Source organism: Elephas maximus, chromosome 4 (assembly GCF_024166365.1).
Source record: "Elephas maximus indicus isolate mEleMax1 chromosome 4, mEleMax1 primary haplotype, whole genome shotgun sequence".
Taxonomy (NCBI): domain Eukaryota; kingdom Metazoa; phylum Chordata; class Mammalia; order Proboscidea; family Elephantidae; genus Elephas; species Elephas maximus.
The window spans coordinates 167,907,492-167,933,975 of NC_064822.1; the positions used below are offsets into that span (position 1 = coordinate 167,907,492).

At 37.3% G+C, this 26,484-nt stretch overlaps 1 protein-coding gene across 6 annotated transcripts in view; it reads left to right on the plus strand.

The window, feature by feature from the left end:
- MYBPC1 (myosin binding protein C1) overlaps positions 1-26,484 on the plus strand; it is a 95,756-nt gene that overhangs the window by 41,893 nt on the left and 27,379 nt on the right. For all 6 annotated transcript variants that reach the window (XM_049884171.1, XM_049884174.1, XM_049884176.1 and 3 more), the window contains 12 exons: positions 712-763; positions 2,798-2,854; positions 8,277-8,443; positions 9,990-10,122; positions 11,904-12,028; positions 13,108-13,213; positions 14,920-15,086; positions 16,781-16,943; positions 18,150-18,256; positions 18,585-18,718; positions 24,995-25,154; positions 26,372-26,476. In XM_049884171.1, the coding sequence (XP_049740128.1) occupies positions 712-763; positions 2,798-2,854; positions 8,277-8,443; positions 9,990-10,122; positions 11,904-12,028; positions 13,108-13,213; positions 14,920-15,086; positions 16,781-16,943; positions 18,150-18,256; positions 18,585-18,718; positions 24,995-25,154; positions 26,372-26,476 (1,476 nt within the window). The remainder of the gene's footprint in view (positions 1-711; positions 764-2,797; positions 2,855-8,276; positions 8,444-9,989; positions 10,123-11,903; positions 12,029-13,107; positions 13,214-14,919; positions 15,087-16,780; positions 16,944-18,149; positions 18,257-18,584; positions 18,719-24,994; positions 25,155-26,371; positions 26,477-26,484) is intronic.

Here is a 26,484-nt window from a genome sequence, read left to right on the forward strand (position 1 = left end):
AGTTGGGTAACCAGGAAGATAAAGAGTCCAGAAACCATGTCCTATCCAGCTTGAACGTGTGGGTAGAAGAGGGAGAAGGCCCTTTTCCATGTACTCTAAAAATGTTTAGAGTAGATTAGAATTATATTAGAATCAAAGGGTGGAAATTATGAGAAGGCAAATTTGGTCTTAGCATTAAAAGAGCTCTTTCATTAAGGCTATGTAGACAACCTGGGAAGGTTGGAGATCTCCATCACTAGAGATGCCAGGCCAAGGCTGGATGATCACGGACCAAGGTGCTGTCAAGATTTCTGCATTCAGTAGGAATCTGGCCTTGAGCAGCTGTTCTTCAACCTGTCTGGGCATCTCTGAAAATCACCTGAAGGACTGTTAAGAATACTGATTTCTGGGCACCCATCAAAATGATTTCTGGGCAAATCAAAATGTCCAACAAGGAGAATAAGGAAGCTGAATATTTTATAAGCCCCTCAGGTGATTCTAACAGGCAGATAGGTTGGACAACACCTGGAAAAGGTGAGCCCTGAGGTCCCTTTTATAGATTTTGTGGGAGACTGGGGTTGTGATGATGCCTTAGCAGCTCAGCCATCGAGGAGGAAAGCCACCTCCCCCCTTCAGCTGGTATTCCTTCTGAGGAACCCCCACGGCCTATAAACTGAACACAAAGCTGCAGTCTTCATAGGTATTTATTTATGGTTTTCTTTCCTTTCAAAGAATCCACCGAGACAACTCCAAACATTGACATCAGATCTGCTTTCAAGAGAAGGTAACTTCAAAAGGGGCATCTAGATAGCTTTTATATAACAGGATAGTGAAGGATTTTCATTTCCTTTCTTCCACACTCTGAATTCCAAATAACACTTTTCACTGCAGTTAAACAAACCATTTGTCCAAAAGTTGGTATGGCTAGAAAAACCTTATGTTTAATGCCAAATCAAGAATATAAAAAAAAAAAAAATGATTTTTTAGATTATTCTTGCTATAGTGAAGCTTTCATTTTTGAAGGTTTCACAGTGCCTTATAAGGAGGTACTTTGAGTCTATTTGTATGTGACTTTCTCAATTACATTATTTTCTGCCTAATGACCACACAAGATAGATGAAGATACATATTTTATATGACAGCTGTTAAGTCAGAAAAGTTTTATTTATATTGCTTTTCACTGAGAAATCACTTATGGAGCTATTAAATCTTGTGCCTAGAAAATTATTAATTAAGTAGGTATTTATGGCAGTTAGCACTGAGTTGGCTGGAATAAAAAATATTGTAGAAAGGCAAGAGATAGATGCCTACTTGACTTATTTTGCAACTGCTAAGGCTGAATGATCAGGGGATTGAAGAAGAAAAATGAAATTTTTTCCTGGTTTTTAAGAAATGTAACAAGTCCCTTATTGCCATTATTTTACTCTCTGTATTTAGTTCTTCCATGATATAAATTGTTTAATGAAAGCAATGGTTTTGTTCTTCTGAAGACTGAATCCATACTGGGTTTTGTTCAATAGGGAAAATCACTTAAATTAACACGAGGATTCAGTCTGTTAATAAAAGGCACATTTCCCTCGAAAAATTGTGACTAGAACAAAATCTTAATTATTTTTAAAAGACAGCTCATATTACTTTACCAGTCAATTGATTTTTAATTATTTCCTAATTATTTTTAATTTTAAGGAAAGGTCATAACTTTGAAATCCTATTACTTTTCTTCACCCCACACTCAGCAAATGCCTGGGTCTAAAACTATGCTCACAGCATATACAAGAATAGAAGAGGGGCTGTGTGTTTAATTCAAAAGGCCTCTCCAATACCTGCTATTAAAAACATTTTAAATACAGGATTTGAGTTCAATTCTTATAACCTTATGTGTTACACACACTGTTTTTTAACCCACAGACTCTTTTCTTAGAAACCACACTAACATTTGTAAAGAGCAGGAAACAAAATCTTCATTAAAAAAAAATTAAACGTGTAAGTAAATCTGCAGTGTCCTTTAAATGTTAGCTCCACAGCTTCCGTTTAGAGTTCATATAAATCACAAAGGTGGCTGCATGCCTAGTTTAAGATGCATTTCTCTATAGAAAATAAAGCACTTTTCAAAACCACCAGTGAAGGGTTCATTAACAATTCAAAGACAGTTTTTTTTTTAAATAAATTTTAAAAGGTATAAACATTAATAAGAACATTAAAAGATTATAATGATTTCCCTTTGAAACAGAAAGGAATGCATCTTTTTAAAAAGCTCTGTGCTAGCTCCATTTTTATGTTATGTTGGTCTCACTATTATCTATCTATTCTTGGACACAAAGAGGTTACCTTTGGAATATAAGGCTTTGTACTTATATATTTGACATTGGTACACTTTGTCCTATAAGGCAGAACCAAGCCAATCTCTGTCTCGACTGAATAACAGAGATCAGCAAAAGTCCTTTGCTTTTTACACAGGGATGTTTCTGGAGCCCGCAACTTGCAAAAACAAAGTACTTTGTGTTGCTTGCCTTAAGTGCATTTGTGTTACTCAGTTTTAACACAAATCCAAGCAGTTTTATATATGCAATCTATAAAAAACATGTCTTCTGAAGTCGGAGAGGAACACCAGCTCCTCCTGTTTACTTTTCCACAAGTACATGCTCCAAAAACTTCAAATGTCACTTGTGTGAAAAGGAATCGTCTGTGTTGATTTAGTGCCATGACTTGTGTGCTGGTCCAAAATTGCATATGCGTTATATACGTAGTGTTTGGGGGAAATTGTTATGTATGTGTCTCAGCATTAAACCCAGATTTGCTTTTCTTTTGTTAATGACAGTGGTGAAGGTCAAGACGATGCAGGGGAACTTGACTTTAGTGGTCTCCTGAAACGTAGGTGAGAACCAAGTGATGATGGACTGAGGCGCTGTGGCCTGGACGTCTTTTAGATACCCACTCAGAGAAGTCAAGTTTAAAGTGGATGTCTTTCACATTTCTTAAAATGTGTTTGGCTAATAGAATGTAGCCGAGTCGACTAAGAAAGAAACAGAGAAATTGCATACTAATCTGTGTTAAAGATTTTAGCCAGTGCTTTTTACACTTTGTTTTTTAAATGTCTGATGAGTCTTCACATGTTTTCTTAGTTGGGGATGGGGAAGATTTGAAAACTGAGACAATACATACACCTAGACATCTCTAAGGCTTTACACGTGATTCCTTCTTAGGGTTTAATAAATAAAGGCTCCATTCTTCCGCCTTTGATACGTGTATTTGACTGAAAAATCAATATCACAGCTTTGGTAGAAGTAACCACAGGTGTATATGTATATATATAATTTTTAAGGCAGGGCTACTTTAAAATAGTATTTTTACTTACTGTATTTCATCAAATCTAAGACACCATTGACTTTAAAATGTATGAGTATTTTATAAACCACTAAGCAATGAAAAATTGCTCCAAATGGTTTACGATGACACACTATTAAAAGACACATCCTTATTTCAGAGATGCTAAAAATGTCCCCCAAAATGTACATTTTACAAGTGGTAAAATATGGTAGTAAAATGGAAATAAATATTTAGTGTTATCATACTCCTCTGACATTACTCGCTTGCAATACAATTTAAAGACTTTCATTATGGATATCTAGTAGGGTTTTTTTTTTTTTTTTTTAGTACATCACCATTTTTATAGGATTTTGTCCATATATGTAATTATGTAACATACTATATATGTGTTATATATAAAGTTACATATATCTAGATTTTTATTATAGTGTGACAAAGAGATTGATTTTTTGCTGGGATCCTATTTTACCTAGCAAATTTGTGAATAAACAAAGTAAAGCTACAACTCTAAATTAATAACATAATATTGATATCAGTTTTCATTCAGCTTTTTGAGCACACTTTTTCTCACTTTTAGTGCTTTCTATGGGTGTTAAAGGAACATAAGTACAAAAGTGCTTCTGAACAAATGATACTTCTTATAAACTGGGCTTGTTTATTATCCTCATCATCTACAATTTAGCCAGAAGGCTTTATTTAAGTTCCTGTGAAAGAAAAAAAGAGCCCTAAGCTCTGCATATTTAGGTTTAAAACAGAAATATTAATAGGTACAAATGATTAATTACTGATAGGTATTAGCCAATTGATCGACTTTGGCAATATCAACTCTATCTTTTCTCCTTTGGATACTTCAGATAATCACTAAAAATCACTAGCCTCTATAATATTACAAATTAGTTTAAAAGAATAGTGTATGAAAAAAACCGCACTCCTCCTCGTTCTACAGATGAGAAAACCAAGGTCCAGAGACACTGAGTGACTTACCTCAAATCGCACAGCTAGTTAGAGGCAGGGCAGGGATCCAAATCCAAGTTTCCCTTTTCTAAATTGGCTCATATCCTGGGACTGCATACAAGAACTACTACTCTGAATCTGTCCTAGAAGTTGGTGCTTCAGTTTATAATACAAATTGACATTTAGAAGCATTTTCTTTCCTGCATCCATTCATTCAACAGGAAAATATTAAATGTGTCTTCGTATACAATATAACGCCAGGTATAATAAGGAAAGGAAATCCAGTGCCTACCAGTGCCTGGCACATAGAAAGGCACTAATCCGTATCTGTGAAAGGGAAAAGGTTGTGGTAAAAACATGAGGGCCGACTCTACCATTTACTGATTATGTGACTTTGGTCAAAGTATATGTCCTCTCTGAGACTTGGTCTACATATCTGTAGATGGGGTGAATAAAAATTACATTACAGAGTTATTGTGAAAATTAACTGTAAAAGGCCTGGCTTACAGTTTGTATCAAACAAATATTCACCTCCATGGAAATGTTGGGTTTCTCTAAAAGAGCTTATATTCTCAGAGACAAAACACACACGCACACAAAATTTAAAAATAAGTGACACAGTAGATAATTGTCATGCTCTGATTAAAAAGGAAAAAAAACAAAATGGTTCTACCAGTCATTTGCAGAGTAAAAGAAATCTAAGTATTTGGGCAAAATGACTAAAAAAAAAAAATTATTAGAAAAAATGGGCAGCCAACATGTCTCCAGTTTTCATTTTCTTTGCATTCCCTAACTATGATTTGGATTGTTTAGATTATTAATATAAGACTGTATTTATTTAATATATTATACTAATAACTCTGTGCCGTCATAGCATAATTTTAGAAACCATTGTGTTTTCATACTAATTTGTAAATTGCATGTGTTTTCATTGTGGTAATGACACGTGGTTACCATTTCTACTCCTCCAAGAGTGTGTGGCAAAATCCCCACCAGAATAAATATCATTATTACCAACATCTCTACACAACAAAAGATCTTCCTGCCCTGAACAAAGCCAGCTTATTTCAAACAGACATTCATGAAATCAGAGTACATCTTTCAGGTGGCACCTTGTTATAGGATTTGACCTATATAAATGCTTGGAAGTCTTATTCCACATAAAATTTCTGTAACAGCTTTGAACTTCAGTGGGATGATGAAGTTATAGAAATTTTGATGTAGATGAAAGTACTGCTGGCATTATATAGGTCTACCCCAATGCTTGGAAAGGAATTGGAAGTGCCTATAGGCATCTGGAAACCCTGGTGGTGTAGTGATTAAGGGCTATGGCTGCTACCTGAAAGGTCAGCAGTTCAAATCCACCAGGCGCTCCTTGGAAACCCTTTGGGGCAGTTCTGCTGTGTCCTATAGGATCTCTATGAGTCAGAATTGACTTGACAGCAACAGGTTATAGGGCATCTGGATTTTTCTCTTCACTGTAGCTTAACATAGCCATGCAGTTAGGGTCATGTGCAGCCGCCATGTTAAGAAAAGACATATTCCAGATGATTTTTTTATAGGTGAGAGATTTGACCTCACATTCCAGTACAAAATGATGACTGCTTTCCCTTGCAATCTGGGATTCAACTAAATGATGGAGGGAGAAGGAAGGAATAGGCAAGAGGTCATTGCGTGTTTTCTTGTATATATTTGATAAGACTAGAAACATGATGGAGTGGAGTATATTTGGCATTTTAATAAAAAATGGTGATGATAGGTTTTATACATCTACCAGCCAAAATGACTTAAGAAATCATACTGAAAATGATGGTCATTGTTACTGGCTTCCTTCCTAGAAATATTCCCCTGGTGGTACTAGGTATGTCTCACCTAGTGAAATCAGAGAGTAGAAGACTGTTTTCAATTTGCCTCTCATTACCTATTTTAATTATATGTGGTTTGATATCTTTAAATGCTTTCACCACCAGCGTCTGGAAGGTACTAGAAATGTGTATGTGTGTAATTCTTCTGGGTGGACGTGCATATTTAACACAATCTAGTATGGGTAATTTTACAGTTTGGGGACTACGCTTAGGCTGGAATGTCACCAAAAAATACAGCATTAATAAAAGTGTCTGAGGAGCTAGTAGTCAGTTTCAGAGGCTGCTCCTGCTACTGCTGCTGACATTTTTGGATTGAGGAAAGAGAGAGATACATATGTACGGACATACACATTTTAATTGCAATTCGCCAAGACTTCCTACTAAAATATCTAAAGGACGTATTTGAAAATCAGACTGCTTTTGGGTAGTAGATATACAGAATGTGGCAAATTATTACCAAAATTTCAACGTTAGGACAACGTTTTTAAGCTTTCTAATTTCTCCACATTAACCTAGAGGGTATAGTTATCATTGCAGTAAGATAAAGGTAATTCCTGAATCTTGAGTTTTTAAGAGGCACATTTTCCTAATGATATTGCCTAGTCTTTCCCATCAAGGATACTGATGGGCCAATGACCTCTCAATTCCTTCCCTTTGCCAGGAGATTTGCCTGAATGTTTTCCCCAACTGGGCACAAAGACTTACACGACAATGTAGAATGGAAATGAGATCTTTAGAAGTCATCCTTGCCTACCACCCCCCCAAGCTCCGTATTAATATCCTCTCCCTGCCACATACCTTACCCATGATTACAATCCAGTAGTTCCCTCTCAAAGTGCATATGACTATTAAGAAGAAACTCTGAGACAGGTGTAATTAATGTGTCAATGAGAGTATATGCAAACCATCGTTCCCTAATGTGATAGCATGAATCCTTTTTCACACTGATGCATAAGATGTTTTGACCAGTTTTCCTGAAGAATCTTATCTATGCCAGCATTAGTCACACAGTAAGTAATCACTGTAACACTTCCAAATTAACCTGTTAAAAATATTCAACAAAGTTTAAATAAAATCAAGAATATTTAGCCAGCGAAGGAAATCAGTTTAAATGATACTGTCTATATACACTAAGCCTCTTTCCCTAAAGAGTGTTTGTTTCTGAGTTTTGGTTTCATTTGTGGCTTTAAAATAAGGGCAGACAAGCGAAGTTGAAGTCTTAGATCATATATTATCTTTAGTTAGTGATCAAAATTTGGGGTCATAGTTTTGATCCTTAATACCCACTGCTAAGTACACTAAGTTACTTTTCCCTTGTTCATGGAATCCCAAACTAGATGCTTTACAGTTTCACATTGATTTAATTAGGATTCAACCTCAACCTACTTCCAGAAACATTCAAGATAGTACTTTAATATGAAGTATGAGAATTGCTGTCCTCATTCTCCTTTCCCCGTCAATTTTGAAAAAAAAAAAATTTTTCTCTTGAAAAGCCTATCTGTATCAAAAGTCTTAGGAAAAAACCTGCCCAGCAATTTCATTTTTTTGTGTAAAAGTGGTTAATGTACCTATTCACTAATATGGTAAAAAAAAAAAATGTATGGTAGGACAATGCTATTTGCAAAATTCAAAGGTTTAAAATGCTGGATTTGTAGTGTCTCCATACATTTTTTTTTTTTTCCATACATAGCTACAGTATGGATATCAAGGAAGGCAGAAAGAGATCTCTTTTCCCCATAGGCCAATATTTACATCTTCTAGTTCTTAATCCACCTTTCAAAATGAACTCACTTATCCATCTCCTAGATTAAACCTGTTAAATTTCTCGAAACCTCACCTTCTAATTTGACTTAAAAAGAAAAATAACTAAAACAATTGAGAATTCTCAGGATATTTCCTGATTTCCTCCTTTACTCCCCCTCGCCCCCACCCCATTGTGTTTTTAACTAGCAAAACGAAAGTGTCACTCTAAGACATATTTGATTTTTTATATTTGGAAGTTCCCCTAAAACTTAAAAGCTAGCAGACTGACTTCTCAGGCCTTAAGCAGAGCTTCTAACACTGAAGGGAAAGCCGGGTACCGAACCCCCATCGTCCTTATTTTAAGGACCAGAGCAGGTACTAAACCAGGCATTGCTTCGTCCCGGTTAGGGAGGTGAAGCAGCAGGAGGAACAGCCGGAGGTTGACGTGTGGGAGCTGCTGAAGAACGCGAAGCCCAGTGAGTACGAGAAGATCGCCTTCCAGTACGGCATCACCGACCTCCGTGGCATGCTCAGGAGGCTGAAGCGCATGCGCAGAGTGGAGAAGAAGAGCAGAGGTGAGCAGGCCCAGGGCCACCGCCCAGAACGTCTCCTCACTGTCGAATTCTTGATTTTCCCTTCGGCTACGTAGATTCCGTACCTCTTTGTTTTACCATCCTATTCTTCCATCCTTTTGATGGGGGCTCACACCCCATGCGATTATCGAAGTGTTTTTTATAAGACAGATACGCTGCTCCTTGGAGATCTGAAGTGGGTGCAGCTGGTTGTGCTTTTAAATATCTTTTTTTAAAATAGGTTGAGATGTTGAAATTTAAATTAAAAAAAAAAAATTTAATACATTTAAAAGTTATCCTTAGCTCTTCAGTTTCCTGTCCTCAATCATTATCAGTGATTGGTTTTGTGACACATCAGGGAAATACATTAATCCTACTGTTTGTTGTGTTGTTAATGTTCAAGTAGGATGTAAAGAATCTCACCACCTCTTCTTAAAAATCTGTCCTCTATTTCTAAAGCTCCCTGTAAACTGGTTGAGAGAAATGGCCCCAGAGACATGTAGAAGGGATTTCTTTAACTTAATTCAGCTGTTCCCACTATCTCAGAACTCCTGAAATTATGTTTTTGGGAGGTGACTGAGGCTGTATAGTCCGAAACATGTAAGAGCTAAGGCGTAGAGCCCGATGGCATCTCCTTTCGCCCACGCTGGTCTTTCTTGTTATCACTTAGCTCTGAACTGATCTCTTATGGTATCTGGTAGGTAATTTTTTTTTAAGTTAGTGTTGATTTTATTTTGTTAAAATTATGTGAAAGTGGGCTTTTTAAAGCAATAGTATAATAAAGTTAGAATGCTGGAGATACAAACATGACAACTTTATAAAGCATTCCACACTTTTATGTATTTTCCAAATTGCCTAAATGAGAGTTATCTTTAAAAGAAGAGTAATTATTAAATGAAAAAAAAAAAACTACTATTGCTTAGGACTCTTCAAAGATTATATATATATATGACTGTTCTATGTTATTGAAAATGTTTGGAACTCCTAAGTTATTAACCAATCATGTATGTAAGGGGTATTTGAAACATGTCACTATTGTGGTCAAGTTTACAAAGAATAAAAACTTTGATAAGCCTAGTATTTCAGTTTGTCAGAGGCATTTAATTTACTCTTACAAATCACTGAATTTATCTCATGAATTCTATGGTGAAAAATAGTCTGTGATATAGAAAAAGTGCAAAAATAATGCCAGTGATTCTAATACTAATCATGCTAGGAGAATAAGCTGCCCTTAAAGTTCAATTTCATTTTGATGCTTTATAGTGTACATTCCCTAAAGAATTCGGGCAATCATTGTTACAGCCTCTTCAACTATTCTTATGTTTCTTCCCAAAGCATGTGGATTCTAAGTTTTTAAAATCATCTTACTGTGTATAAAAGAATTCTGAAATGTAAAGGATAATTTGGGAAAGTTCCCATTTTTTTTTTCTTCTCTGAGACTCATTTTCTCATTTCTTTTTATGTTCTCAAGAATATATTGACTATTTAAATTTAATATATATGAGAATATATACATATTAATATAGATTTTGCATCTTCTCTCTACCAGCTTTTGCAAGAATTCTTGATCCTGCATATCAGGTTGATAAAGGAGGCAGAGTACGGTTTGTTGTGGAACTGGCAGATCCAAAGTTGGAGGTGAAGTGGTATAAAAATGGTCAAGAAATTCGACCCACTACAAAGTAAGTGGGCTTTACAGATAATCAGTGATGCTAACAGCAACAACAAGTATAAATAAATCAACATTAGTCTGATTTCATTTTCTGGGAATAAAAGCAGTTTATAATTATGTCTTTATGATGCAAAATCATATGGTGGGGTAATAAAAATTTAAGTCCCTTTCCAGGTATTTTGGAATCATTAAGATTATAGTGCTATGTAAAGTAAGGAAACCCTGGTGGCATAGTGATTAAGAACTACTTCTGGCAGCTTGAATCTACCGGACACTCTTTGGAAATTCTATGGGGCAGTTCTACTCCGTCCTCTAGGGCCACCATGAGTTGGAGTTGACGGCAGCAAGTTTGGTTTTGAATGTAAAGTAAACCTTGTTTTAGGTTTTAATCCTAGATGTTTTAATGCTTATAACTATTTCAAGTGATTTCCAACTATGGTTTTGTCTTGCTCTAGGATGGGTGTGATTATTTCAGAGCAGTTGCCGAACTTCTCCCAATTTTTTAAAATAAAATGTAAAAATATTTTGAAATATATGTATTTGATATACCAGATGGAAATCACACCTTATACTTAGATGGCTTTTGTTTTTCCAGAATAGCATCTATATTCCCTGATGGCTGAGCACTTTCTATATTTAATTAAGGCTCCGTTTTGAGTACTTACTCGCAACAGTGCATCTGAATAGAACTACTTAATGTTGAGAGCTACTAAAATATGGGTCTAAGCCTGTGTTTTATTATTGGTTGGCCATCTCCCAAATGAGGGAGACAAGCTAATCCCCAGTGTCCGATGGCATCTCCATTCTGTTATGAAACTGCTTTTTAGAGATCTTAGATTTTCAACCCCAATATATTTTTTTAAGTTAACAGGAGCCACGTGCACATTTATAAAAAGACTTTAATCCTGGAAATCGATCACTTCTGAAATATAATCAGATGGTTTTCAATTACTTAATGTGGTCATGCCTACTGGAAGACTTTGTGATGATAATGTTCATACCTGATGATTGTCTCTTGGAGACCATCTGAGTTTACTAAAAACATAATTTTAACTGGTTATCTTTACCTTAAAAATGTTGTTTAGTGTTGCTTTGCTCTGGAAGCCTTCAATTTGGGAATTTCCAAAAAAAGAACTTTTTTCCCCGCTCGGTCTATTATAATGGCTCATCCATAATCCAAGTCACAGTTAACTAAATTTTGGAATCTTTCTATTTCTAAATACTCAAGTCCTTAAACTCATTTAAGAGAACATCACATTCTATAGAACTGTATTCGTGATTACAGTCATATTATTGCTTCAGTTGTATAATCATGTATTCACCCAGCACAATCTGTTGTGTCACTGGGTTAGGCAATGAGTGGAATATATATCAATGAATAAGATCGAGTCTCTTGTCCCCCTGTAAAATAAATGAACTGGTCATTTAAAAAATGTACAGAGTTAAAAATCTCTCTGATACCCCAGCCCATCTTTTTTCCAACCATGGGTTTAAAAAATTGAATAGCAAACACATGAATACTGACTTCTATTTGAAATAAAAACCTTACATAAAATAATCACAAAAATTAATGTGTGTGATTATGCATATGTACTATGTTATTATTAAAAAGGTGAAATTGATTTCATTTTTATGTTAATTAGGCAGTGTAAGATACGCCACATAAATGGTATATCGAGATTATATCCCCGACTTTCAAGCAGTACTGAATTGTAAGTCAGATTTCCTGGCAAGAAAGAAAAGGTTAAAATCAAGTTCATGGACTCTTTATTTTCCTCCTGTTCAAAACAGGTACATCTTTGAACACAAAGGATGCGAAAGAATCATGTTCATCAATAACTGTACACTGGCAGATGATGCGGAATATTACGTGACAGCTGGCGATGAGAAGTGTTCCACTGAACTCTTTGTAAGAGGTAAAATGAAGTCTCTTATCACAGCAATAGAGAGCGGATTGCTCTTCTTCTTCCAGGGGTAATAATCAAAGTGAAAGTGACCAGGTAAGCGCTTTGGCTCCAGAGCAGAGGTAATTATACGTCTAGAAATGGTTTGGCTTTGGTATTAGATTGCCTCTTCTTTGAAGATCCTCTACACTGGCAGATACGATGTATCCTAATTAGTCTTCAGGTTTGTTGAAGACTTAAAAAGCTGAGGGGAGAAAAAAGTCTGCTAGGTAAAAATGCCTTGTGCTTTTGACTCAAGCCAAGCGCTTTTTCACAAAATAAATCTAGTTATAGTTTCTGAAACCTGCCGGTCTCTACTGGCTAAGTCTCGTTTCACTCACTCAGCTGATCACAAATAGATTTTCCCTTGAAACCAGCTTCATTAGTAAAAGGGCACCAGTGTTTGGCACCGAGAACACTAAATGCTATCATTTACAGACACTGGAAAGAGCTGTAGGGTATCAACGAAGTCACATACCATTTATTGTCCTCTTATTAGAGATAACTCATCTCTATCACCCATCTAGAAAGGGAATCAAAGAGTTTTGGTGTTCTAGGTTCTCCTTCTTCAAAAATGTCTACCACCTGGCATCTTACTGGCCAAAAGAAGGATATTTGGTACTTGTTTTTGTTTTTTGTCTTGAACAATTATTTGTTTAACCTGGGAAGTTTCATGAAAATTGGGAGAATTTACCCTGAGTTGCCAGCTATTTATTTTGCCAAGGACAAACTTTTTTTTTTTTTAATTGCACGTTAGATGAAAGTTTACAGAACAAGCTAGATTCTCATTAAACAATTAGTACACACATTGTCTGTGACATTGGTTACTAACCCCACAACATGTCAACACTCCCCCTTCTCAACCTTGGGTTCCGGCAGCCAAGGACAGACTTTTAAAAACCCACCTACCATCTACCACCATAGAAACCATGACTGTAGGACAGATGATAATTTCTTACAGTTGGGTTTTCATCTGTGGACAAATCAGGGCTCATGAGGCAGGTTTCGGATACTTAGTGATTCCGATTTCCCCCTTTTTTTTCTCTCACTAGAGCCTCCAGTTTTGGTGACCAAACAGCTGGAAGATACACATACTTACTGTGGGGAGAGAGTGGAATTAGAATGTGAGGTGTCTGAAGACGATGCCCATGTAAAATGGTAAATAGCTTTCTTGGAGTCTGTCCATTTTTTAATATAGAAAAAAATGTACCTTCCAAGTTCACAGGACAGGAAATACAAATGGCTTTTAAGCATACAAAAAGAATGTCAATCTAGTTGTTTTAGTAGAGATGATAACTAAAGCTATACTAAGATACTTGTTTTTGTTCTTTTTTTTCACCTCTGAGACTGAAAAAAGATTCAGAAATGGATGAGGATGTAGGAAAATAGACACATATAATAAATTGATGACTCAGGGTTAACCAGGTCTGTTTGATTCCAGAGCCCTTGGATGCTCTTAGTGTCTATGCCATGCTTTCTCTCACTGTGCCAGTATTGCAGAAACCCCGGCTACGGCTAACCAAAAGGTCGGCAGTTCCAGGTGCTCCTTGGAAACTCTATGGGGCAGTTCGACTCTGTCCTGTAGGGCCGCTATGAGTCAGATTCCACTCGATAGCAGTGGGTTTGGTTTGGTTTTTTTTTTTTTTTTGCCAGTACTGCATTTCTTCTTACATGGAAAACATGGGTTTTCTGTTGTTTTTTTGTTTTTGTTTTTCATTTAATTCCTAGCCACTTTAGTGTTACAGTACCTCAGGAAAATATTCTAGCTCGAGCATCACCAATTGCCTTTAAGAATAAAAACATATACAATAAAACCCGCGAAAGCCAGAAACTGGGTAAGGCAGAAACCTGTCAGAGAAGGAAAACTCAAATATTTCCCACTAAATGAGCGATAGAAAAGCGATAAGACTGCACCTTGTCAAAGGCACAAACCTTGCAAGACCCAAAAAAACAAGGCAGTCCTGTCACGTTCCGGCTGTCATAGGTTTCACTGTATGTGTGTATGTATATGGAGGGATTGGGAATGTATGTATGTATGTATATAGAGGGATTGGGAAGGTGGGAGTATTTTCTCAAGTTCTCTGTGAGTAGCCTCAAAATTGAAAACTAGAAGATTCAGAATCTTAAAATGGAAATACTTTATTGAGAAGCATTTCAACGAAGTAAATTGTGTAGTGTAAATTACACAGCAGGACTCTGTAGTAATTTATACAGGGTAGATTGTTCATTCTGATATGAAATCATCAGCTACTTTAAAATATATTAAATTATGATATTCTTACTATTGTTTATCAGGAGCCCAAAATGTGGATTATAACCACTCTTAGCATCTTCAACTGATGGATTTTGAGTGAGAGGTGGCTTATACTCTTTTAGTATAATGTTGCAGATAATACTTGATGAAATACTAATCCATATGTAGATAATTGGTTGATTCATATATTCTTTAATTTAACAAATAGTTTTCAAGTGTATGGAATCTGTCACACACTCTGGGATATACAGGAATACAGCAATAAACAAGACCAACAAGGCCTGTCTTCTGAATGATCTTTTTTTTTTTTTTAATGTTATGATGGTAAAATATATATAACAAAAAATTTTCAATTTTCACCAGTTTTAAATATACAATTCAATGATGATAATTACATTCACCATGTCGTACAACCATCACCACTATCTATTTCTGAAAGTTTTTCATCATTCCAGGCAAAAACTCAATACCCCTTAAGCTATAACTCCCCCTACTCTCCTCCCTGCGGCCTCCAGAAACAGCTGATAAACTTTTGTTTTTATGCATTTGGTCATTTTACATAGCTGAAGGATCTTTTATAAAACATTTATTGTAATCTATTTTAACCCAGGTTTAAGGATGGTGAGGAGATCTACCTTGGTCCAAAATCAAGATATAGAGTTAAAGTTGATGGCAAAAAACACATTTTGATCATAGAAGGAGCGACTAAGGCTGACATTGCAGAATACTCAGTCATGACAACAGGAGGACAGTCATCTGCTAAACTTCATGTTGGCTGTAAGTAAGACTTCCTTAGAAATCTTCCAAATCGTGCTTACAAATGATTTGAGTGTTTGTGAATTCTGTTTTAGGCAAGTTTCAATCTATTTGACTCCTACTTGGGGCAATTTTAATATGGAAAATTAGATTCCATTCTAGCTGAGCTGCTATGTCAGGTCGATCAGGTTCTCTGGAAAGAAACTCACCAATGTAGTAGTAAAAATGTAGTAGAGCACCAATACAGGGAAGCATTTTTGTAAGTCCCCTGCCAGAAAAGTTACCCGAAAGATTAAGAAATATTGTTAGCCCAAAACCGTATAAATAAATGTTAGCTGCTTAGATGTAATGCCAAATCCTGATAATGTTTGCTCAATCTATAAGCAAACTTGCTAGTTATTCATGAAATAAACATTCGACACTTTACAATTATATTTGGGGTGAGAAGAAGGTTACTCAAACTAGGGGAGCTTAATTGAGAACCTTGTAAGAGCTAACTTGCTAATAGGCGTCAGAGTCACGGAAAACTTAATGTACATCTCCAAATGCCCCAAACAGTAGTCAGTTCTTAATATCAGTCTGTCCCTGTTGGCCATGATAATTAAAATAGCAAATATCTCAGGATGATTGGTAATACACATGCAGAGAAGAAATTCTGCTTCCTTACTCCTTTCTTTAGCCCAGTTGCAATTCATATGATAACTGAATTATCCAGAAGCAATCGCAACACACTTAGTGTGTCTCATGAAATGAGGCTAGTTTAGTTTAACGTTAAAAGATTTTTTCAACCATAGACGGATACTTACCTAATATTTGTATCCATTTAAAGCAATTATAGTCAGTTCTGACATAATGCAACATATAATGCAACACATACATTCCTAAAATTCACTGTTGTGTGCAGCGTCACACAATAAAAACCACAGGGCTTATGGAAAAAATGGAGTTGAGGTTCAGCACTCCAGAACTTTTTCCCAGTGACACAGTAGCACAGTGTGGCACATGTTAAATGGTTACTAAATACTACAATAAGTAAGGTACTTTACCTTGAAAAAGACCTGAAGTTTGCTTGTGGAAGTGAGTATCAGAAGTGTTGCAGTTTGTGACAGTGAAGTGGTAGAAGAATTACTTGAAATGGATGGAAAGTTGTAACCTCAGATGTGGCTGGGTGTGGCTCGAATCACACATTTAGTCTGAGGTAGCTGGTAAATGTTTGAGGTGTGTACATGTGTGCATTTTGTGAATCCTTTACTGTCTCAGTTCAACTGAGTGCAATTTCCTGCATTTGCTTAGTTTTTTCTCATGAATGAAAGTGTGTATAAGCAAACATGAAATGCATGTTTTACTCAAATTGTTCCCTAATGTATCCATTGTATTGGGACAAATTCTCATATTCGAGACAAGTGTTCTAGCAGAATTGACTGTACCATTGTGAAATGATACCATCTTGCCTGGAGCTTGGGTTTGGCATTTGTAATGGTCTCTTTATTTCTATAGGAGTCCCTGGGCAATGCAAATAGTTACTGGACTATTAACCCAACAGTTGATGGTCCAAGCCCACCCAGAGGCACCTCATAAGTAAGGCCTGGCATTCTGCTTCCAATAGGTCACAGCTTTGAAAACTCTGAGCAGGGCAGTTCTACTTTGCACGCTTGGGGTTGCCATGAGTTAGAATTGATTCAACGGCAACTAACAACAACAATTTATTTCTATAGTGAAACCCCTGAAGGTATTGACGCCTCTGACTGATCAGACTGTAAACCTTGGACAAGAAATCTGCTTGAAGTGTGAAATCTCTGAAAACATAACAGGAAAATGGACTAAAAATGGTCTACCTGTTCAGGAGAGTGACCGTCTTAAGATTATTCACAAAGGAAGGTAAGCAAGCTAGGTGATCCACAAGTAAGGGTTGGTCCCCATCTCTTCTCTCTCTGCTTTCTAAATCACATAATTGGTGAGGATGTTTGAAGAGTGGCCGCAGGGGGGTGGATCTATTTCTGGATCTTTGCTTCCAGCTAACAAGAAGGTACGAGTTCTCTATTGTACATTATGTCCTACCTGTGATCTCGTGGGACTGCAGTGCTTTGCTCATTCAAAACCCATTGACTGATTCTTTCTATCTAAACATGAGGTTAGAGGAATGATACTGAATTCTAGTTAAGGAAAAAAAAAAAAAAGCTAGTCAAAATTATTTAACAATTTTAACTAGTAAGTGTCAAATGACCTTTCCACCATTTTTTTTCTTTACGAGAGTATATTGTTATTGTTGTTAGTTGCTGTCAAGTCTCCTCCAACTCATGGCAACCTTATGTATAACAGAACAATAATGTGAGCCATCTTCATGATCTTTGATATGTTTGAGCCCAATGTTGAAGCTATTGTGTCAATCCATCTCATTGAAAGTTTCCCACATTTTCGCTGACCCTCTACTTTACCAAACATGATGTCCTTGAAATATGCTATAATCTGGAAAAGATCTAAGGCAAGTGTTCTTAACCTTGGACCCGTGAGCCCTTAGGAGATCGTGAATTGACTTCAGGAAGCCCCATAAGTCCTCTGAAGTTGAAAGCAAAATTCTGTATGTAGAATAATATATACCTTTCTCCAGAGAGAAAATCCAGACTGTCTATGAGCTCTTCACTAGTTCATGACCCCAGGAAGGTTAAGAATTATTGTTCTCAGTGTTTGGCATGTCAAATCAAACTCAAGATTATTCTTTGTAATTTTTTGACTGTGAAAGTAGGGCATTATTGATACGTTCTATTTTCGCCTTTTTTAAGATATGAGAAGAAAGAATAGACTCTTGCATAAATAATAAGTAGGCCATCTTTGCAGAGTTACTTCTGTATAATCCAAAATAAAGATTTGATGTGGATCAGTATAGGATGATTAAGGCTTCACATGCATTCTGTCTCCCTTTCTTTCTCCATTTCGCTCTCTTTCTCTCTCTGTCTGTCTTTCTGTCTCCAAGCTGCACTAGAGCAGTTAATCAGATAACGGCCAAATATCTCTTCAGGTTGGGTCATAACATACAATCTAAATTTTTGCAAAACCTTAGAAATGTGTTTTTTCTCATTTCCTTAGAATACACAAGTTAGTGATAGCCAATTCTCTCGTTGAGGATGAAGGTGATTATGTGTTTTCACCAGAAGCCTACCCTATTACTTTGCCTGCCAAAGTCCATGTTGTTGGTGAGTAGATTAAAGAAATCATTGCAGAGTTGTATTTTTGTTTGTTTTTACTTACCTTGGAATTATAACATATTCAAAACCATGTGACATTTAAAGAAAAAAAATTTATCAATTAGTATTAACCACTAATCATAAATAGTTTATTTTTAAGTCTTACAATGAAGTAGTTTTACAGGGTCACAGGTGCCAACTACCTGGGTCCCTCTTAATGTTCTTTCAGCCAGATAAAATATTGGTTGCTGCCAACTTTTAGCACTAGCCAAGCACTAGCCCAGTTATTCACATGGAAATGACTGTCTGATAACAAAGACCATGTTTAATATTCCAGACCCTCCAAGAATCAACCTGGATGGTCTTGATGCTGACAATACGGTGATAGTAGTTGCAGGAAGCAAGCTTCGTCTTGAGATCCCAATCAGTGGAGAACCACCTCCAAAAGCCATTTGGAGCCGAGCAGATAAGGTTTGATCTACCCTGCCACACACACCCCCCATCCCCTGACCTGGAATGAAGGGAAAAGGCAAATAAAAGTACAGGGGTGTGTTACTCATATAATTCCTTTAAGAAAGAAAGGTCACTCATTTTAGGAAAACCTAATAATCGTCCGTTTACTTTTCAGGCATGTTTTTAGTTGCAGTGAACCAGGTCCCTTCTCTCCTTCTAATGGGTACCAGGGGTGGGGTAGAAGAGAGGTAGTCAATGAAATTAGTAAATAAATCAATTGATAAAACCATGTCAGATAGTAATAATTGCCATGAAAATAATAAAACTGGTTGATGTGATAGCAAATCACAGCCACTATAAATGACAACAAGGAATCCGTTATGTGAAGATCAAAGGAAAGTGTTTTCTGAGTAGATGCAGTGCAAGTACAAAGGCCATAAGGAGGGAATGAGCTTGGTGTGTGAGGGAATAGAAAGCCACTGTCACTGGAGCAGAGTGAGTGAAGAAGAGAAAACAAAATTAGATTGGGATGGTAGAGCAGGGCCAATTCAAGTGTGACCCTATGGCTTCCTACATAAAATGTTTTAGTTTTCAAAAGCAGAACATGAAATGTCCATGTCCAACCAGCATGGAGTAACAGGGACCAAATTTACTCCCTCACCTGAAATAACCCCCCAAAATAAATAAACAAAAATGAACCAAAGATTTTCAAGATATTGAACATGGGCAATGGAAGACAGTGATTCCTGAGAGATGGAAAATGAGTGAAGTGATCCCTATGCTTACCCCAGCTTACTACACTGGTCCATCACTTGTGTGTCAGTTTGTCATACTGTGGGGGCTTTTGTATTGCTGTGATACTGGAAGCTTTGCCACCATTACAAATAACAGTAGGGTCACCTTTGGTGGATAGGTTTCAGTGGAGTGTCCTTAAAACTAAGACAGACTAGGAAGAAGGACCTGGCAGTCTTCTTCTGAAAAAATCGGCCAGTGAAAACCTTATGAATAGTAGTGGAACATTGTCTGATATAGTGCCAGAAGATAAACCCCTCGGGTTGAAAGGTACTCAAAATACACCTGGGGAAGAGATACCTCCTCAAAGTACAGTTGACCTTAATGACATGGATGGAGTCAAGCTTTCAGGATAACTCGCTGATGTGGTATGACTCAAAATGAGAAGAAACAGCAGCAAACATCCATTAGTAATTGAATGTGGAATGTAAGAGGTATAAATCTAGGAAAATTGGAAGTTGTCAAAAATGAAATGCATGAAGATCAATATCCTAGGCATTACTGAGCTGAAATGGACTGGTATTGGCCAGTTTGGATCAGCCAGTCATATGGTCCACTATGCTAGAAAGGACAGATTGAAGAGGAATGGCATCATGTTCGTCATCAAAAGGAACATTTCAAGATCTATTAAAGTACAACACTGTCACTGATTGGATAATATCCATATACCTACAAGGAGGACCAGTTAATACAACCATTATTCAAACTTACGCACCAACTACTAAGGCCAAAGGTGAAGAAATTGAAGATTTTTACCAACTTCTGCAATCTGAAATTGATCAAACATGCAATTAAGATGTATTGATAATTACTGGCAAGTGGAATGCGGAAGTTGGAAACTCACAGAAGAAGGATTGGTCGTTGGAAAATATGGCCTTGATGATAGAGATCGCATGAAAGAATTTTGCAAGACCAAGGCCTTCTTCACTGCAAGTACCTTTCTTCGCCAACATAAATGGCGACTATACATGTGGACCTCACCAGATGGAATACACAGGAATCAAATCAACTACATCTGTGGAAAGAGATGATGGAGAAGCTCAATATCATCACTCAGAACAGGCCAGGGACCAACTGTGAAATAGGCCACAAATTGTTCATATGCAAATTCAAGTTGAAGGTGAAGAAAATTAGAACAAACCTACAAGAGCCAAAGTATGACCTTGAGTCTATCCCATCTGAATTTAGAGACCATCTCAAGAATAGATTTGATGCGGTGAACACTGATGACCAAAGACCAGACAAGTTGTGGAGTGACATTAAGGACATCATAGATGAAGAAGCAAAAAGTCATAGGAAAGAAAGAGAAGACCAGAATGGATATCAGAAGAGACTCTGAAAGTTGCTCTTGAAGGTCAAGTAGCTAAAGCAAAAGGAAGAAATGATGAAGTAAAAGAGCTGAAAAGAATATTTCAAAAGGCTTGAGAAGACAAACTAAAGTATTATTATGAAATGTGCAAAGAGACAGAAAACCAAAAGGGAAGAACACACTCAGCATTTCTTAAGCTGAAAGAACTGAAGAAACAATTCAAATCTGGAGCTACAATATTGAAGGATTCTATGGGGAAAATGTTAAATGACGCAGGAACCTCCAAAAGGGGATGGAAGGAATAGACAGAGTCACTGAACCAAAACCAACTGGTCGACATTCAACCATTTTAGGAAGTAGCATATGATCAAGAACCAGTGGTATTGAAGGAAGAGGTCCAAGCTGCACTGAAGGCATTGGTGAAAACCAAGGCTCCAGGAATTGACGGAATGCCAATTGAGATGTTTCAGCAAATGGATGCAGTGCTGTAAGTGCTCACTTGTCTATGCCAAGAAATTTGGAAAACACCTACCTGGCCAAATGACTGGAAGAGATCCATATTTGTACCCATTCTAAAGAAAGATGATCCAATGGAATGCAGAAATTATCAAACAATATCATTAATACCACATGCAAGTAAAATTTTGCTGAAGATAATTTAAAGTGGTTGCAACAGTATATCAACAGGGAATGGCCAGAAATTGAAACCAGATTGAGAAGAGAACGTGGAACGAGGGATGTCATTGCTGATGTCAGATGGATCATGGCTGAAAGCAGAGAATACCAGGAAGATGTTTATCTATGTTTTATTGACTGTGCAAAGGTATTCGACTGCGTAGATCATAACAAATTATGGAAAACATTGTGAAGAACGGAAATTCTAGAACACTTAATTATGCTCATGAGGAATCTGTACTTATATCAAGAAGCAGTTGTTTGAACAGAACAAGGGGATACTGTGTGGTTTAAAGTAAGAAAGATGTGCATTAGGGTTGCATCCTTTCACCATACTTATTTGATCTGTATGCTGAACAATAATCCAAGAAGCTGGACTATATAAAGAACAGGACATCAGGACTGGAGGAAGACTCATTAGCAACCTGCCATATGCAGATGATATAATCTTGCTTGCTGAAAGTGAAGAGGACTTGAAGCACTTATTGATGAAAATCAAAGACCACAGCCTTCAGTATGGATTGCACCTCAACATAAAGAAAACAAAAATCCTCACAGCTTGACCAATAAGCAAAATCTTGATAAATGGAGAAAAGAGTGAAGTTGTCAAGGATTTCATTTTGCTTGGGTCCACAATCAACACCCACAGAAGCAGCAGTCAAGAAGTCAAACTATGCATTGCATTAGGCAAATCTGCTGCAGAAGACCTCTTTAAAGTGTTAAAAAGCAAAGATGTCACCTTGAGGACTAAGGTGACCTTAGCCATGGTGTTTTCAATCACCTCCTATGCATGTGAAGCTGGACAATGAATAAAGAAGACCAAAGAAGAAATGACCCCTTTGAACTGTGGTATTGGAGAATAATATTGAATACACAATGGACTACCAAAAGAAAGAACAAATCTGTCTTGGAAGAAGTACAACCAGAATGCTCCTTAGAAGCAAGGATGGCGAGACTCTGTCTTACATACTTTAGACAAGTTATCAGGAAGAACCAGTCCCTGGAGAAGAACATCATGCTTGGTAAAGCAGAGGGTCAGCAAAAAAGAGGTAGACCCTAAACGAGATGGATTGACACCGTGGCTTCAACAGTTGTTCAAGCATAACAACAATTGTGAGGATGGCGCAGGACCAGGAGTGTTTCTGCCGTGCATAGAGTCCTATGAGTCGGAACTGACTAGATAGCACCTAACAACAACAACAATCCAAGTACTAAAGAGCAGAAAGTTAATAGTGGCAATTTACAGTTTCTAAATTACCTTGACCTTCTCTGTTTATTCTCTCTGTATACCAGCTGTTCATTATTATGAAGAAGACATGGCTTGGGAATCGGAAAACTATATAATACTGCTTAAAATTTCTGAATTAAGAAAGAAGGCAGGAAAGAAGTAAAAAAGGAAGAAAATGTTATAGGAAGCTCAACTTCTTTCTTTGGGAACTAGATATTCATTTTTCTGTGTCCAACTGGAAGGGAAAAATCAGCATTCAACAACCTATATGGAAAATTGGCCTTGCAGTCTTTAATCCTTTTCAGTACTTTTAAATTTTCAAGATGTCTAACCCCGTGCCGTCGAGTAGATTCCAACTCACAGCGACCCTATAGGGCAGAGTAGAACTGCCCCATAGAGTTTCCAAGGAGCTTGGTGGACTCCAACTGCCAACCTTTTGGTCCACAGCCGTAGCACTTAACCACTATGCCACCAGGGTTTCCAAGATGTCTAAGGGAATGAAGAAATCACTATTTAGTCTCTGGCACAGTGGTTAAGAGCCCAGGCTGCTAACAAAAAGGTCAGCAGTTCAAACCCAGCAGCCATTCCTTAGAAACCCTACGGTTTTTTTCATAATTTTTTATTGTGTTTTTGGTGAAAATTTACACAGCGAATTAGTTTTACATTTGACAATTTCAACACAAATTGTTCAGTGACATTAGTTATATTTTTCACAATGTGTCAACATTCTCATTAATTGCATTCTAGTTGTTCTGTCTTCAGTACTCTAGTTTTCCTGTCCCCCTTGTCTTCTCATCTTTGTTTTACAGTAATTGTTGATCTTTTGGTCTTATATAGATGGTTTTTTAATGCAGCCCCATACTCGTGGGTAATATTCTTCGTTCTTGTGCTAATTTATTATTTCACTAAAAGGTGACCTCAGGGGATAGTTTGGGTTCAAGGTTTAAAGAGTATCTCAGGGTGACAATCCCAGGGAGTCCTCCAGTCTCAACCGGTCCAGTAAGTCTGGACTTTTTAGGAGTTTGAGTTCTGTTCCATCTTTTCCTCCCATTCTATCTGGGTCAATCTATCATGGCCCTGATCAGAACAGTCAGTAGTGTTAGCTGGGCACTATCTAGTTCTTCTGGTCTCAGGGTAGACGAGGCTATGGCTTGTTGTCTTAGTCATCTAGTGCTGCTATAAAACAAATACCACAAGTGGATGGCTTTAACAAAGACACATTTATTCTCTCACAGTCCAGTAAGCTAGAAGTCTAAATCCAAGGCATCAGCTCCAGGCGAGGGCTTTCTCTCTGTCACCTCTGGAGGAAGGTCTTTCTTGTCAATCTTCCCCTTGACTAGGAGCTTCTCCACACAGGAACCCTGAGTCCAAAGGATGTGCTCTACTCCCGGTGCTTCTTTCTTGGTGGTATGAGGTCCCTAACTCTTTGCTTACTTTCCTTTCCTTTTATCTCTTGTGAGACAAAAGGTGGTACAGGCCACACCTCAGGGAAACTCCCTTTACATTGGATCAGGATTGTGACCTGAGCAAGGGTGTTACGTCCCACCCTAATCCTCTTTAACTACAGGCAGAGACTATGATTTATAACACACAGGAAAATTACAAAATAGAGGACAACCACACAATACTGGGAATCATGGCCTAACCAAGTTGACACATATTTTGGGGGGACACAGTTGAATCCATGACACTTGTGTAGGCTTATTAGCCCTGTAGACTAGTTTCTTCTCTGAGACTTTAGTTTTCTTCTTTCTTTTTTGTTCCTAAGAAGTAGAGACCAATAGTTTTGTCTTAGATGGCTGCTTGTAAGCTTTTAAGACCCCAGATACTACTCACCTCACTAGGATGCAGAATGTGAACTTTGTGGTGCCAATTGACTGAGTTGTCCCATGAGACTAAGGACCTAAGTCTTGAAACCCAGAAAATCATTCTTGCAAGGTGTTGAGTTTGAGTATTTCTAATTTCATACTCAAAGAGGCAACCTCCCCTAGAGTTACTCTTCTGCACTCATATTTCAGTCCTCTGACTTTGTCTTGAGTGAGTTAATGGTTAATGGGCTTTAGAGTTAAATTCCAACTCTTTTACTTCTTAGCTATGTGGCTTTGGGCAGGTTAAGCCTCAGTTTCCTCATGTGTAAAATGGGATAATAATACCATTGTCCCTGAGGTTGGTGGCCAATTAAACTGAGAAAATATAGTTAGGCATTAGCGCTGTGTCCAACTTATGAGGCACTCCAGAGTACCCTTGTTGTTATTCAGATCATGCCACTTTTTATTTCTTTCCTTCTTAGGCTATTATGGAGGGCAGTGGCCGGATAAGGGCAGAATCTTACCCGGACAGCAGCACATTGGTCATTGACATAGCTGAAAGGGAAGACTCTGGTGTTTACAACATACATCTGAAAAACGAAGCTGGAGAAGCAAATGCAAGCATCAAGATTAAAGTTGTGGGTAAGCTCTCTGAGGAATAAGCTTCTGGAGTCAAGGTGCCATGTCTAGATCCAGAGTAGACTTTGTTGGTGGTTCTTTCAGGTTTACTGAGCAGCCACAAAAGAAAAGCACAGCATAGCAATAGCTCATAAATTACCATCTCTCTTTTTCTACCGTTTCTACCACTTCTTTTTTTTTTCTTGCCTAGAATGGTGGCTCAGTGGTTAAGCACTCAAGTGCTCACCAAACAGTTGGTGGTTCGAACTCACCAGGCACTCGTGGGAGAAAGATGTGGCAGTCTGCTCCCATAAAGATTACAGCCTTGGAAACCCTATGGGGGCAGTTCTCCTCTGTCCTAGAGGGTTACTATGAGTCAGAATCAACTCAAGAGCAGTAGGGTTTTGGTAGGGTAGAGGGCTTCTCATTGCAGGAATGAGTAGCTAAAGTTAGCCATTTAGGGTTGTTAGTCATTAGCTCTCCACAAACATATTCCTTTTTGGTGCCCTTTAAACATCACTGAACACAATTGCTAAATAAATTCCTACATCAAAATCATTGAACAGGAGTTAGATGAGCCTTGGTCCCTAGCTGGCCATCTAAGTGCATTTTCCCTAAGCCTGAAACCAAGTGAAATGGCTCTGGGAGATTATCAGTATTCCAAATCTCAAGATCTTCTCTTCTCACTTTAATTTTCTGTTAAGAAACATAGTTTAAACTGACCAAAACAAAAAAAAAAAAAGTCACTTTATCAAACACTAAACTGTACAAGACATGGTAGCTTGCCTCTTCTAACTTGGATTTTTACCAGTCAATGTCTTAAATCTTCTAACTGACATAAAGTTTGATTCCTTGATTCCTGAACTGGATTCCTTGACTCACTTCTGCTGGAAATTTGATTTTCAGTTAAAAAAAAAAAACCCTATATCCTACATTTGGCAATAATTTTTTAGTTACCATTTTCTCGGTAACAAACAAGAGTCTTGGGTTCCCTTTGGAGCTTGTTCTCTAATGTTGTGACACTAGTTTAAGGGATTTGGGAAAGTCGTTATTTTTATTTTTATTGGGTACTCCTTTTCTTGTCCTGTCTTGAGCATGACCTTGTACTCAAATGAATACTACTGCATCTTAGTAGACATAGAAAAGAACTCTATAATTATTACCAGAAAAACATTATTTTCCAATTAGCATGTTCTTTGTTCTCTTTCTCTCATTTTATTTTAATGTTTTGTTTGTTACAGACATCCCTGATCCTCCAGTGGCACCCAGTGTGAAAGAAGTAGGAGATGATTGGTGCATCATGAACTGGGATCCTCCTCTCTATGATGGGGGGACCCCAATCTTAGGTAACTAT